The following is a 15348-nucleotide window of genomic DNA, read 5'->3' as shown; positions in this document are numbered from 1 at the left end:
TTTGGTCATTTAAATCAGAGCAAAGCGTGTAAAATCCTAGGCGTCTGACTTGGAAGCATTGTACGCTCATGTTGCATTGGTGTAACTGACTGCAATGAAGGGCAAGATAATGGAGAAGATTTTAACTCCTTTATTTATGCTTTTCATCTTGTATTTCGTGCAGCTTGGAGATACAAGCTTTACTGGATGCATTGAATTTCTAGACCAGATTTGCTTTCCAGTTCTCCTGCACTTCAGCTGTTTGGAGTTGCCACATAGTGGGGGAATGTTTTAAATGGTTGCGCAGGTTTTGTTTAATAAACCATTAAATCTGTTTGAAGTGCAGCTCTGCCCAGCAACAGAAACTGAATCAACCTGTGCTAAGAGCTGAGCCAGCATTTATCTGCCACACCTTAGTCTAAGGCTTATGTGTGAATCATCTCACAAAGCATAGTGGGCTGGAGACTCTCCAAATTCTATGAGCAAGAGAGAGAAATGCCCCAATGATGGCATTGGAGGAACAGTTCTATTAAGAAATCTGATCTTGGGTATGTCTTCACTGCACTTAACTCAGATGTCTAGACTACTACAAAGCCCTGTCCGACTTCTGGGGGCATATCCCATAGTTCTTTGTGCTGCTGCAGCAGTAAAATGAGATGCTTTGTGATTTTCCCAGTGAATTGGGGGGGAGGGGGGCAGGAGGGGCCACTTGTCCTGGGCACAAGGAGGGAATTGTGGGAAGGCTTTGGGGGACTATCGGTACTCGAATGATTTGGCCTCATCCAAACTAAAAGTGGGTGAGGACCAGTCTGAGAGAAAGCAGCACCCAAGTTGCCAGCTAGCCTGAGTTCAGAGCACCACCAAACTCAGGTGAGAGGGTGTTGTGTGGATGGGAGAGGGCTTAGGGGCAACACCTGAGTAAGAAACCAGGTTAACTCTGCCTTGAAGACCTACCTCATGTGTGAGACAAATTCTCTGCTCCTCTCCTAGACGAGTTGAAAAAGGATGGACAGTTTTATGGTGCCACCCACTGGGAAGCAGTTCTGAAACCCATATAAATCGCAGCCATGTTGCCTCCCTTAGGTTTTCTTTGCTTCATCTTGGAAGCACAGAGGCATTGCCTCATCTTTCCTGCTCTCTCCCTCCATCTGGACTAAGGAAGGAATAGGAGACAAGAAAAAGGGAAGAGTAAGGAGAGAAGCCAGAGGCCTGAGATTTCTGCTTCAGCCCAGGGGAGAGGATAGAAAGCTTAAAAATGTTAAAATGTATTACAGGCACGCAAAACCTTAAATCAGAGTGAATAAATGAAGACTCGGCACACCACTTCTGAAAGGTTGCCAATCCCTGGCCTAAGGACTCAAAATCACCTGACAGCCTTGCTCCCAGCCGCTCGCATAGGGGGCAGATTGCAGGCATAGCCAGAATGCTGTGATTATGACTATTCGAGGCTTCCTAGAGCCTAGAGGGAGCTATGAAAAGCAGCATAAATTAGAGAAGTCCCGAGGCTGCTCTCACTTACGCCAAGGGGGCAAGCAGTGCCTCTGTGTACTCAGAACACGGGGAGACCACAGGTGACACAGTCCCTCTTCTCTTCATAATCCAAGCACAGAAATAGAGTAACTGAGAATTGGTCCCACTGTGCTATGTTAGATCACTCAAGTTTTATTGAGCCACAGTCATTTAAAATAAAACTATCAAATATTCTTTCTGTAACTTTTTTTTTTATCTTAAAATTAATTTGGTTGTTAAAGCTCACAAGGACTCAACTTTGTATTCTAGCCAAAACAACTAGAATTCATCAGGGAGTGACTTTTTTTTTTCCTGTGAGAAATGTTGATGAAAATGGAGGGGAACAGTTTTTATTTTTCTCAAAAATTTTCAACTTTTCTTTGAACAAACAAATTGAAACCTGAACAATTTTCAGTTTTAAACTATTTTTTTCCTCTACAAATTTCAGTTTGACTGAAATGGAATCTTTCCCCTTACAATTTCCATTTACCCAATAAGGCATTTTTCTGTAAAAAATGCTTTTTAATCGAAAATATTCGATCAGCTCCTAACCCAAGCCTCCAGTGAACTTATGCAAAGAGTGGGCTGAGGAAATGCTTTATAGAAACTGCTTAACCAATAGCTATTTCCATACTATTTTTGCTCTCATTCTCACAGTTAACTTTACTGTGTTTTACAACACCCAAAAAGGGTTGGTTCCTGATCTCAATTCCATGTCGTTGGACATGTGCACCCCCTTCTTCCCAAGTTGATGGGGAGAGGTTCCAATATTTCTTTCTGGTGTGGGCACGTCTGATCCAGAGTATCTTCTGTGCCACAGGATCCCAAAGCTCTTTGCACACAGCATCACTGAAGTGCAGCTATCTCTGGGGTGGGCGAAAGGTGACAACCAGGACTGGCCTACAGTCCAGGGGAGTCTCCTAAAACCTTGGGGAAATGCTTACTTTGAAACCCACTTCCAGTGAAAAGCCCTTGAGGGCTGGGTCAGGTGGATGAATACTTGGCAGGTAGCAGCACCCATGGGAGTGATGGATTGCAAGTGGGATGTGAAGAACCAACACGCTGCCCCTGCCTTCAGGGAGCAGACAGAGGGCCGACCTCTCTAGGATATTTGCTTGGATTGAGGATTGGGGGGGGGGGTCAAACATCCCCAGCATGGAATAGTGGCTGGTGGGGCATCAACTTCTGGGGCAGAAGCCAGGCAGGAAAGGTGGCAGGACAGAGCACCAGGCCTCTGTGGTAGGTCGAGCTGGATAAGGACCTCCATGTGGGTGAGGGATTCCACAGGGACCTGGGTGTGTACCCAAACAAGGTGCCCAAGGTAGCCACCTTGGGAATCAGCCTGTGCCACGGTGGGGGCTGTGCTCAGCTGGGGCTAGTCTAGGTGGGTGCCCAGAGGGGACTGGGCTAAGTGGGTGCCTGGAGCAGGCTGGGGGGAATAAGTAGGGTTGCCAATGGTTCCTTTATTACTTCATCTCTCTGCTGAGTGCTGCAAAAAGCTGCAAGAAATACCCCATGCGCAGGTAGCTGAGTACTGGTTGTGATTAGTATTAATAATATTAGACAGGAGTAGGGGTGGGGTGCTAAGAAAACCGCCCCCAGTGTTGCCAGCTTTAGGAGTAAGCGTGGGATTGGTGGAAGGGGTGGTGGAGGAGATGGTGCCACCGTGGGTGAGACCTTAGGGTTTTGGGGTAGGGAGATGCCCTAGAAATTCATGGGTGAGCCATGTAGCTGCTGGCACCCCACATGCAGCGAGATTTACACCTTCCACTTTTTTTTTTTAGCGGCGGCCCCTTTAAATCTCAGTGAGGGCGGAACCGCTGCGCTGAAGCCGTAGTGGGCGGGGTCTGGCCCATGCTCTGCTCTCGCGATATCAGGCGCCGCTCGGACGAGACCAGCCTTTTCGGAAGAGACGCGGCCAAGATGGTGGGTGATAGTGGTGTGGGCCGGAGCCCTTAATCCGGCTCCATCCGCTTCAGGGCCGGCTCGGCCGGGGCTCCGGGCGCCGATACTCCTGGAGGGCGCTGCCCCCTGCCCGCTTGGGGCTGTATTGGGGGGGAACTGGCCTGGGCCTGGCCGTGGGCCTGGCTGAGCTGCTACAGCCCGGTCCGGGTCCGGGCCCTGGCGGGGGCGGGGAGACAGCCTCCTTCTCCGGGGAGGGGGCGGGGGAGGAGTGGGGGGGGATTGTGATGGGGGGTAGTTGTGCATGTGTCTTGGGGGGCCCTTGGAGGTGCTGCGGGTGTGTGCAGTGTTGGTAGGTCGGGTTGTGTTGTTGGTGATGGCTGTGACTCTGTGTTAAGGGAGCGTTGTGTCTTGGGGCCGAGTTGTGAGATTGTCTGTGTACAACGTGTGGAGCTGGGCTCATGGTGCATTGTGGGGCTGAGCGTGTGTAAGGTGTGCTGTGGCAGAATGGGGCACCCAGGAAGTTGTCTGGAGACTGTGTGTGAATGGCACATGTGGTCCTAGGGGTGCTGTGTAATATTGTGCGCATGTTCTATGTGGGGTGCTTGCTGGTGGAGGCTGATGGAACTTGTGGGCCATTCTGGGGAGCAGTGGATTGTTGTAGGGCTGGACATGGTGCTGAAGGTGTGTTTGTGGGTATGTGGAGGGCTGTGAAACTTATGGGAGCATGCTGAGCAGGGTTGGTTTATGTACCTTGTGCTCCTCCCGGCTGAACTGGCTCCAGATTTGTCCCGTAACCAACCTCTTGTGAATATGGATGTGCCCAGTTAAGCCGTGGGAATGCTTCACCCTTTGGGGTGGGGGTTCAGTTAGGTCTGTGTGCTCCAAAGTGAAAGGAGCATTAATATTTATCTAACAGTGAATCTTTGTGAATACACAGCGTTTATATTCTTCAGAGCACTTTTACAGCGACTAATGAACTGCCATGTATGTGCTCCTCTTCCCCCGTAACACCTAAACGCAGGCAATAACTGGGCTGGTAAACACATGAGAGCAGGGCAGCAAAGGTATCTGACAGAATATCACGCCTGCTTGGATATCTTTGTAATTTGGAGGCCTCATCTGTTTTCCCTCTGGTTCTCCCAATCCAGGCGGAAGTCGAACAGAAGAAGAAACGTACCTTCAGGAAATTCACCTACAGAGGTGTCGATCTGGATCAGCTCCTCGATATGTCCTAGTAAGAAACTCTTGCTTATTGGCACCCTTCTCCCGTTACCAAACCAAGCAACAAGGTTATGTTAAGAGATGCAGGCAAGTCTTGTGGCGAGAGGCCATGACTGGAAATCAAGACATCTAAATTCTGTGCAACAGGCGCATAGGCCTTGTCTTCACTGCAGAACTAGCCAGGTTTAAACAGGATTGTGAAATAGTTTGGGGCCAAGTGTATTATAGGACTTCTATTTTCTCATCTCCTAACAATGATAGTGGACCATATTCTGAACCAGGAGTTCATTGGGATTAAGCTGTGGTTCCTTAATTTGGATAGAACGGCTTTTTTTCTATCCGCTCAGGCAAAAACCTTATAACAGGACCATATCTTCCGTTTAGTTTTCCCATCTGTAAAATAAAGATACTATCACTCTTCCTCCCGGAGACTTAATTTAGGGTAAATGCATTAATATGGGTGATGTGACCTGGAATCTTTGAGGCCAAAGAGCTATGGAGAAGTAGCATTTTGTTCTCTGCTATTTTACTTGCGTGTTCCGGTAGAAGTAATTTGCCATATTAGTTCGTATCACTTGGTCCAAATTAAAGATACCAGAATGTGGGAGAAGGGGTGGTGTCAAACTGGGGCCACTCGCCCAGCATTCCATGGGCCCAGAACTGTGCAAGGGAGAACTCCTAACTGAGGGTGCTAGGACCCAGGTGCGGTGCAGCTGCAGAGAGGAGCCCTAGACTCCAGCTTGCAGGAGGGGAAGCTGCCAGAGCAGGGACCTCTGGCCATTCAGAAACCTTTCTGCAGTTTCTCTGGACGTTTGGCTGCCCTGAATTGATTGGCTGTTTGCTCCATCTCTCCATCTCTTCACCTCAGCTTTGCTCCATGCTTGCCCCGCCCCCTTATCCACTTCGCTTCCTCTCTTTCCATTTAGTTAACCCCCTTCTAAGTAAATCTACCCTCAGAAAGTTGTTGCACATTGTTCACTCGGCTTGTGGCTTTCCTTGATGTCATGGCTGGCTGTCTTTGGGGCAAGGATCATCTGCTGGTGTGCTGGTACAGCACCTAGCCCAATTCTTGGTTGACCGTTAAGCAGTCGGTAACCGCAACGAACATCGTTAATAACTGATACATGACTCTGCATCTCATTGGAATGTCCTCAGCAGTACTAGACTATGGATTTGCTCGCTCCTGAATCTTTCCAAACAGTGAAGAAATAATTCCATCCTCCCACGACTGGCAATAGAACCAAGGAGTCCTGATGCCAGGTCCAGTGTTTCGCTCCTTTTCTCACTGAATCTAAATGTTACAGAAGAGCTGACTCTCTTCTTTAGAGTCATAGAATATCAGGGTTGGAAGGGACCTCATCTTGTCCAACCCCGTGCTCAGAGCAGGACCAATCCCCAGCTAAATCTCTAAATGGCCCCCTCAAGGATTGAGCTCACAACCCTGGGTTTAGTGGCCTAATGCTCAAACCACTGAGCTATCTCTCCCCCCAGCTGATCTGGTCCTCTTTGTTATTTCAGCGAGCAGCTGATGCAGCTGTACAGCGCTCGCCAGCGCAGGCGTCTGAACCGCGGCCTGCGTCGTAAGCAGCATTCCCTCCTGAAGCGCCTTCGCAAGGCAAAGAAGGAGGCCCCTCCCATGGAGAAGCCAGAGGTAGTCAAAACTCACCTGCGCGACATGATCATCCTCCCCGAGATGGTGGGCAGCATGGTCGGCGTATACAACGGCAAAACCTTCAACCAGGTGGAAATCAAGGTGAGCTATGCAGGAGCAAAAAGTTTAAATACTGCCTGATAGCACCAGAAACTTACCAGCATCCTGCTTGCTTAGGCCTTGTCTCCGCTCCAGCATTTTCCTGCAGTGGATTGATTCTGAAAGTGAAACCATTTGCCCTTTAATTTGCTTGAACTTCTGTTCCAGTTGGGACCTTGGCCAGTTCTGTCTCTTGGAGGAGAGTCTTTGCGTATGAGGCTTTAACACCTATGAAAGGCAGGTTATTGTGAGAGCTTTTTGTTTAAAACAAAAAACAAAAGCACCCCAAAACTTTGTTGTCATGAAATCATTTTCTATTTTCCTTTGAGAAGGTGGTGTCTGACTTCAGGGAATGTGCTGCATACAAACCTTTTTCTTCTTAGCTTGTTAAAACCTAGCCTGAAGTTTTGCAAGAGGTTGCTTGCCCACCTGGTAAATCAGTGAATGAATCAGTTGTGTATAGTGCTGCTGTTTATGAGAGAAGTAATCAAGGGAAGGGTCTGTCTGCAGTGCAACAAAAAGCTTGCTCTTAACTTGGCTTAGCTAACGGGAGTTAAGAACACGTTGCTTCTTGCAATGTAGGCAGATCCTTTGGGGCAGTCCTTACCCCTTCATCCCTATGCTCACCTGCCTGGTTGTGACAGAGCAGGGGCTCCGTTACAGAGCCCAGTGTGTCTTGCTGTATCAAGAAATCCGACTTGCAAATCTAACTGGAAATGAAGTAGCCAGCAGGTGCAGTGTGGCGTGATCTGATATTACAAGGAAGGATTAAACAACTGACCAACATTTTCTTTGCCTGCTTTGTTTGTGGTTGAAATCTAACCTGAAAGCCTGTTGAAGGGCTTACGGTAGATTGACCTGTTTGGGCTCTCTGGTTTGGGGAATGTTTGAGTTGGACACGTGGGGGTGATTTTTTTTTAAAGGCACAGGTGGCAGTTAGACATGAAATGGGAGTTAGACATCTGTGTCATGAAATCCAGGTTGTCCTCAGATGCTCTTCAAGGTCTTTGCAAGGTACTCTCTCGTTTTAGGCTCTCAGCTGCTTGTCACATCAGATCAATCCTGTTTCTGAATAGTCTTCCTGTCTTTTCTCTTGCAGCCCGAGATGATTGGCCACTACCTGGGCGAGTTTTCCATCACTTACAAGCCAGTGAAACATGGCAGACCTGGTATTGGTGCCACCCACTCATCTAGGTTCATTCCTCTGAAGTAAATGTTGCTTCGGGAAAATGTTTTCTATATGTAAATAAAGAAAATGCTCCTGCCCGACACTGTCTCTGGTGTCTCTTTGGGTAATGTGTTGAGAATTTCCCTTCCACTTGGGCTGTCCCTTCTGAAGCTACATGCCATTAGGAGCTTGTGTGAAGGCCCGGGGATCCTGTAGGGAATCTGGGTCCATGTGTCTGCTTAAGCTCACTGAAAATGCTTTGTGTTGTGCAAATGGGGACAGGTCAGGTGGGGTAAGGGATACTCCACCTGTCTTGTCCCCAGTTGCACAGCTTGTTGATGAGTTGGTCTAGGAATGTCGTCTCTAATGGCAGGTGGGAGAGGGACTGGGCTTGTGCCCTAATAAGCTTCTTTGCGGGTCTGATAAGAATTTTTAAATGTTTCTTCTTTTTATTTTTAACGTGAGATATTCTGATGCTGTCTAGCCCAGGGAGACTGACTTGAAGATTGGTGAAGTGACATCACAACCGCTAAATGTGGGGGAGGATCTTACGCAGCCTGTCCTAGAACATTTACTGATTACAGTCACTCGCCATTTGGAGTCGTGATGTCCCTGTAAAGATTCGAGACCTTCTCTTCAATGAAGGAATGAGAGCTCATTATAAACAACTAGGGTGACCAGATGTCCCGATTTTGGGGTCTTTTTCTTTTATAGGGTCCTATTACCCCCTCATCCCCTCCTGATTTTTCACATTTGCTGTCTGGTCATCCTATAAACAACCCATATCCTGCAAGAATAGAATTAACAGTCTTGGTACTTAAAAAGCAGGAGTAAAATCCTTTCACACCTCTTTGTGGTGTGGTGTGGTGGGCAGGGGGGGGGCAGGCCATATGCCCAGTCTTCTGGAATCTTTTAAGCACATAGTGAATATTAAAGGGAGGCAGAGATCAGGTTTATTGGCTGTTAGATGTTATAATCTGAGGAATGCACTCTGAGTTCTTAGATGTCATTATCCTCTACAATTGTCAGTATGCTGGTGCTGCCACTTGGAGAGCTAATGAGTGTGTTTTGGTTTGGTGTTCCAAGTATGTTCCCTTCCTGTGCACAGCTGCTTTCTGTACTAAGGCCTTTCTTGTTACTTCCATGAAGATGCTGATACAGCGTAAACAAATGTGGTGGTTACCCTGAACATCTGAAGGACGTAATAAGCTGTGGCTGACAGAAAAAGATGAAAATATTTTTTTTCCAAATGTCCATGACATCCAAAAACATTTAATATGTTATAATAAACCCTGTAGGTCAATGATGCATCCCAGTGTGCCAAAAATTCTCATCTGGCATAATCGACAGGTAAATGCTAGAGAACAACACTGAAGATGGACTAGAAACGTGAATGCAACTTTTCTTTACGTGGTCTGTCCCAGGAAATCCCATGCTGGTTTCATTCATTGTACTCTTGAGAGGTCCAGAATCCTTTTCCACTACAAACACACACCTGTATGGCAGCTAATCAGAGTGGTTTCATTCTTGGGTGTGTGTAAAAGCGGAAAGAAAAACATTGAATAAATGAAACCCTACTGGGACTTGTCTAAAATACCGTGTCCTGAGCATGCTCCTGTACAGCTGCATGGCTTTCTGTAGCACAATTTTCTTTAGAAGTAATTTGATACTCAATTGAAACAGGATTTTACTAAAGGTTCCCGATGGCGGAAGCATGGTTATTAAAGGGCTTGTGTATTAAGACCCTGGTTCTCCAGTTTTCAGTCCTTCTGACACAGCTCTGGTCTCATCAGTTTTTTCCTTTTCTTGTCTAGTTATATTAAGATCAAACAGAAGTTCATGTGGTTTGCCAAGACTGTTTGTTCAAAGGTCTAATCTCACATGGGTTCAACAGCTTCCCGTCTGCCTGTGGCAGCGGGTGTGTGAAACTTCAGTCAATGACGCCAGCCAAATGACTGAAATGCAGAGTTTTGGGAGCTTCCTCTAATTACGTCTCATGATAACATGTTTTAAAGCACGGGGGTTGGAGCAACCTGGCTCCTTTTCTTCAAACTACTGAGGTCTCCCTTTGGCCTGTGCTTTTATAGAGCTTGCAAGCTAAGTGATGTTGAACTTGAATACCTCTTGGCCGGGAGATGCCTCTTGCACAGTACAGCTAGTGGGGGCTGGGATGAACCCTTCTGGGCGGTAGGTAGAATAACCCCTCTAGCTCTAATGTACCTAGTACGAAGCTCCAACCGTTCTGTAAGGCCTATAATTGAGGCTGGTAATGCCACTTTCCTGGCCACATTTAATGGTTGCTACGTTTCTCCCCAAAGCTGCCACACTCCAGTGTTAGGTTGATTTGTAAACTAGCCTGGGACATTTGGAGCTGAAAGATGCTACATAATGGTCTCGTGTCCATTGCTATCCATTCAGTTCCCTATGTGGGGGTTTAGTAATGAACGTCGCAAATTGGGCTCAGGTCAATGGGAACTACCCTGATGGCTGTTTGATGGCCTGTGTAAAAAGAACAGGTGGGTCTCATTTCATTTCCTATGGGACATGTGTCCACAACCTCACCACCATTGCAGTTTCAGCAGAGAAGTCAGGAGGACTTGGACACCCTTAAAAAGATGGTCTTTCTGTAGCCAGGCTGAGAGTGTTTTTATTTGTATTACCGTAGCCCCTAGAAGCCTTAGTCCTGGAGCATGACCCCATTGTGCCAGATGCTGTACAGACATAGGACAAAAAGCTGGCCCCTGCCCCAAGGAGTCTACAGTTAAATATGACAAGATACAGGCGGGTGTGTTAGTGGGAAGCTTGTGTTGCTGTTCTCTGCTGTACCTGTTGTGCGGCTTGACCTTGATCTACCAATCCAGGATCTTTCACCAATGCCAGATTTACCTCTCCTGGCACTCTCCTACCAAAACAACTACCACAGCCTCGGTGCCCGGCCCAGCACCCGCGTTGAACACAGCGTGGCTGACATCCATTGACTTGCTCTTTGCTGGCGTATGACGGGGGCGTCAGGTCTGTCAGCAGCAGGGTTCAAAAGGGGATCTTTTGTGGCTGGTTCTAAAAAGCCTTTTCATGCTCTACCAGCTTTGTTCTCTTTGGAATAGCCTAGATTCATAAAGGGGCTTTGCACCCTCCCCTTGTTCCCGAATGACTGCCTGTCCAGGAGCTTAAATAATAGCTGAGGAATTGGATGGCTTTGGAAAGGAGAGAACAGGGTTGCCTGGTGTTGGAATGTCCTTTGTGCCCCAAACCTAATCTCCATATGAATGGCTGGGGACACATTCACTGTTAAGACTTAGCTATTGTATCTATTGCATCCATTTGTTTTCCAGGTACCCCAGCAATGCTCTGATTAAAGAATGCAGCTTTCTTAACCCATTAGGAGCATCAGTGCGAAAGAAATTCTATTGAGCCATCCTGCATAATAACGAGACACCAGGGGTGGCACTGCTGGTACAGCAAAGTGCTGCGGGATCCCCGAAGAGAAACAGCGATTCTCTGTGCCTGCTGTGTTTGCCCGCTACTCTTAACACCATTTTCTGCTTCATCCAGCAGAACCATGTCCCCAGGTGTTTCATGCTCTATAGATCACGCCGGTGCTGAAATGCCAGCAAGCCACCCAGAGGCGAGTGCATGAGCGTAAATATTACTACATGGCCGTTACCGCGGCTCCAGGAACTGTCTCAATGACTGATGTTTGCACAGGCTGTTGTAGTAAAACCGCATGACCTCTAGGCTACCCTGCCTGCGAGCCAGAAGGATATTTGCAGGCCAGGCTGGCATGCAGCCAGGTTGTGTGTTTTAGCCAGCAGATGTCGCTGTGAGATTATTCCCATTTGGTCAATATTTCTGGAGATCATGTGACATTTGCTTACCACCTCTTTCTCTTTGGCCATGTCTACATCTAAAATTTTGCAGCGCTGGTTGTTACAGCTGTATTAGTACAGCTGTATAGGGCCAGCGCTGCAGAGTGGCCACACTTACAGCAACCAGCGCTGCAAGTGGTGTTAGATGTGGCCACACTGCAGCGCTGTTGGGCGGCTTCAAGGGGGGTTCCGGGAACGCGAGAGCAAACCGGGAAAGGAGACCAGCTTCGCCGCGGTTTGCTCTCGCATTCCCGGAGCCACCCAGCAAACCGCAGGGAAGGAGACCTGCTTGCTCGGGGTTCCGGGAACGCGAGAGCAAACTGGAAAAGGAGACCAGCTTCGCCGCGGTTTGCTCTCGCGTTCCCGGAGCCACCCAGCAAACCGCAGGGAAGGAGACCTGCTTGCTCGGGGTTCCGGGACCGAGAGAGCAAACCGGGAACGCCGCGGTTTGCTCTCTCGGTCCCGGAGCCAGCCAGCAAACCGCAGGGAAGGAGACCTGCTTGCTCGGGGTTCCGGGACCGAGAGAGCAAACCGGGAACACCGCGGTTTGCTCTCTCGGTCCCGGAGCCAGCCAGCAAACCGCAGGGAAGGAGACCTGCTTGCTCGGGGTTCCGGGACCGAGAGAGCAAACCGGGAACGCCGCGGTTTGCTCTCTCGGTCCCGGAGCCAGCCAGCAAACCGCAGGGAAGGAGACCTGCTTGCTCGGGGTTCCGGGACCGAGAGAGCAAACCGCGGCGAAGCTGGTTTCCTTTCCCGGTTTTCTCTCTCGGTCCCGGAACCCCGAGCAAACAGGTCTCCTTCCCTGCGGTTTGCTGGGTGGCTCCGGGACCGAGAGAGCAAACCGCGGCGTTCCCGGTTTGCTCTCTCGGTCCCGGAACCCCGAGCAAGCAGGTCTCCTTCCCTGCGGTTTGCTGGGTGGCTCCGGGACCGAGAGAGCAAACCGGGAAAGGAAACCAGCTTGATTACCAGAGGCTTCCTCCTTCCACGGAGGTCAAGAAAAGCGCTGGTAACTGTCTACATTGGATTACCAGCGCTGGATCACCAGCGCTGGATCCTCTACACCCGAGACAAAACGGGAGTACGGCCAGCGCTGCAAACAGGGAGTTGCAGCGCTGGTGGTGCCCTGCAGATGTGTACACCTTCAAAGTTGCAGCGCTGTAACTCCCTCACCAGCGCTGCAACTTTCTGATGTAGACAAGCCCTTTGATCCGAGAGGATTTGCGTTGCAAAATCCTTTCTCTGAAAGCAGTGTGGGTTTGGCTGCTGGGGTCAGAGCTTTTAACCCTTCCTGAGATGAAGAGTCTAAATCAGATGCACAACACTCAGCTAGAATTTGGAGGAACAACTTGAGATTTCCTAGCAGCTTTTTAGATTCATTCAGCTCTTCTCTGGTATCTTCTCTCGGCGCACTTTCGAACACACATGGCTTTTAAGTGTAGATGCCTGGGACCTCCGAGCTGGAGAAGCCGTCCGCATCCAGCTCCTGCCAGGGCCGGGTGGTTTTTCGTGGAGGAAAGTTGGGTTGGGGGTTAAGGCTTGGGCCTGGGACTTCTTGGCTCTGCCACAGACTTCTTGGGTGGTCTCGGTCAAATCACTGCACTTATCCTGCCCCTCCATTCTGTAAGATGAGGCTAATATTTCCATGCCCTATAGAGGGGGTGTGAGCATAACCACTAACTCAGGCCTGCTGGTGTCGGCCATGTAAGTAGATAAACAGCGAGAGCTTTGCCTCCTCCAGCTCTAAATGTCTTTATCTACGAGCCCTTTCCCAGTTCCCTTTGGGAGATTATTCCACACAATTAGCTCAGCCCTTTTGCAGCTGATTCCTGTTGCCTGGCTTAAATTCCCTTGTCTAAATGTTGTCCTATTACCTGTATCACGGTAGCACCAGGGGCCCTTAATGTGGCGTCAGGCCCCATCGTCCTCAGTTCTGTATAAACAGCACAAAGAAACGGTCCTTGTCCCAAAGAGCTGCCAGCCTTTGTTACGTAAGGGTCTGACCTTCTGCTGGAGGTCATTTCAGAGTCACTTTAACTGTCACTCTTGGGCAAGACTGATGAAGAAATGACAAAACCTGTGTCCCTTACTCCTATATACACCCCCTCCACCACCATCCTCAAGCTCCCTCTGCGGTGATAATGCAACTCACCGTAACACAGAATGTGCGTTTGTCCCCTGTTAGAGGCTGGATAATAGAGGATAATAGCCTACTGGTGCTATCTGCTGGAGGAGTTACTCCTTTAGCTCAAGCAACAGTGGCTCCTAGTTTGCACTGAAAGTCACGGGCTCAAGCCCTGGTGACCAGGCAGAGTCATTGTGACACCTGGCCAGTTACACGCATAGTTTCTTGGCTGTGCCTTTTCGTAGAGCTTTTCCAGAAGCCTCCTGGAAGATCTGAACGGCTGCGTGCTGCGTCCCCAGCAGACTGAGTAGGAGACAAGCCCAGGAGGAGCCGGCCATGAAGTGGTTAAAGGCGTCCTTCTCCTCGGCATTCAGGATGGCGCAGGTCACGGCTGGCGGGCAGGGAGACGGAGGGCACTGCACCAGCATGGGGAAGTGGCTGTAGAGCGTGTGGAACGTCACCAGGAAGACGCCTTCTAGGACAACCTTGGCCAGGAGACTTCCCAAGTGCAGCCAGAGCCGCTGCTGCTTGCCCCGGAGCGCGGGCTGCAGCCAGCTGCCCGTGCCCTCACCGCGTGGGTGGAAGTGCCAGGAGCTGGCCAGAGCATGGCTGAAGATCACCGCCAGCTGCAGTGCAAACAGGTTGAAGGGTGAGATGGGGAAGGCAGCGGCGAAGCAGGTGCGGCGGCAGCTCTCCGCGCTGGCGTTGCAGGCCAGGTCGCCAACCTCGTCCCGCCACAGGGTCTTGGCTCCAACCGCCAAGGTGCTCAGCCGCAGCGTGAAGACCACAGCCAAGCCAGCCCGACACAGGCGGGGGGCGTGTGCGCTGGTGCCGCTCAACAGGGTTGCGACGGCGTCCGCCTCCATGGCAGCCTGGGGGGGAAGGGGAGTATAGACGGTAGAAAAAACAAGACAGTCCCCCACTTTGTCACACCTGGCCTGTAGGGAGCATAAGGAGGGGAGAAACGGGTTAGAACCCTCTGGATTACATTAGAGAGCAGCCCAGTCGCAGCCTTAGAAATACTGTCGCCTGGATGGAAGGACAGGCAATGGGGGATGGAAGATGTTTGTTAGAGAGGAAGGCCAGGCTAGTGATTAGGGTATGGTCATTGGGGGACCCTGCTTCTATTCCTGGCTTTGTCGCAGACCAGCTGGGTGACCTTGGGCAAGTCACGTCCCTGCTCTGTGCCTCAGTTTCCCCTCCCACCCTTTGTCTATCTGGGGTGTTTAGACTGCAAGCTCTGTGAGGAAGGGCCAGTCTCACTGTGCATGCAGCACACAGCACGATGGGGCCCAGCTCCCAGGTTCAGATCCTACATTTATGACACACACCCTGTCTGGGCAGGTCGTATTGCGTTAACAGAGAGGACTCCATTGCCACAGAGAGACAGGTAACGAGCTGCTCCGGCTGGAAGGATCACATCTTTGAGGCTCAGAAAGAGCTGGCAGAATGTGTGCTGGGCTGAGGTTCACATTTGGGCCTTTGAACAGGGGTGGGGGAGCTGACTTCTTGCTTCCCTAGAGGGAGAGTGTCCCTAAGTGGGAATATTTTGTAATGTTTGAGTCCTGTTTGTGCCTCAGTTTCTCCATGTGCTGCATTGTTACCGATTGGAATGGAAAAGGACTGTTTGCTTTCGGGGCAGGCGAAGAGAATTAGGTGTGGGTGTCACCTAGCTGTCTGGGCCTTAGTTTCCAATAAATGGAGCATCTGAGAAGACAGCAGTGAATCCAATCGCCAGGACGTTGGAACCTAGCGACCAACATCCCAAAGGGATATAGACTTTCCCCATCTCTCCTCAGGGCAGATGAACAACAATCCCCCAGCTCAA

The 15348-nt window shown here is 49.8% G+C and overlaps 2 protein-coding genes across 2 annotated transcripts; one reads left to right on the top strand and one right to left on the bottom strand.

Annotated features, from left to right (window-relative positions):
- Positions 1 to 3315: 3315 nt before the first annotated feature.
- RPS15 (ribosomal protein S15) lies at positions 3316 to 7633 on the top strand. The gene is made up of 4 exons (XM_030540502.1): positions 3316 to 3414; positions 4542 to 4627; positions 6133 to 6367; positions 7464 to 7633. Exons 1-4 carry the CDS (start codon positions 3343 to 3345, stop codon positions 7575 to 7577), a joined length of 507 nt encoding a protein of 168 aa, XP_030396362.1. The 5' UTR covers positions 3316 to 3342; the 3' UTR covers positions 7578 to 7633.
- Positions 7634 to 13729: 6096 nt separating this feature from the next.
- On the bottom strand, positions 13730 to 14386 carry LOC115638719 (gap junction beta-2 protein-like). The gene has a single exon (XM_030540649.1). It carries the CDS (start codon positions 14384 to 14386, stop codon positions 13730 to 13732), a length of 657 nt encoding a protein of 218 aa, XP_030396509.1.
- Positions 14387 to 15348: the final 962 nt, after the last annotated feature.

The sequence above is a fragment of the Gopherus evgoodei genome, chromosome 22, assembly GCF_007399415.2.
Source record: "Gopherus evgoodei ecotype Sinaloan lineage chromosome 22, rGopEvg1_v1.p, whole genome shotgun sequence".
Taxonomy (NCBI): Eukaryota; Metazoa; Chordata; order Testudines; family Testudinidae; genus Gopherus; species Gopherus evgoodei.
This window is presented reverse-complemented; position numbering and strand designations above follow the sequence as displayed.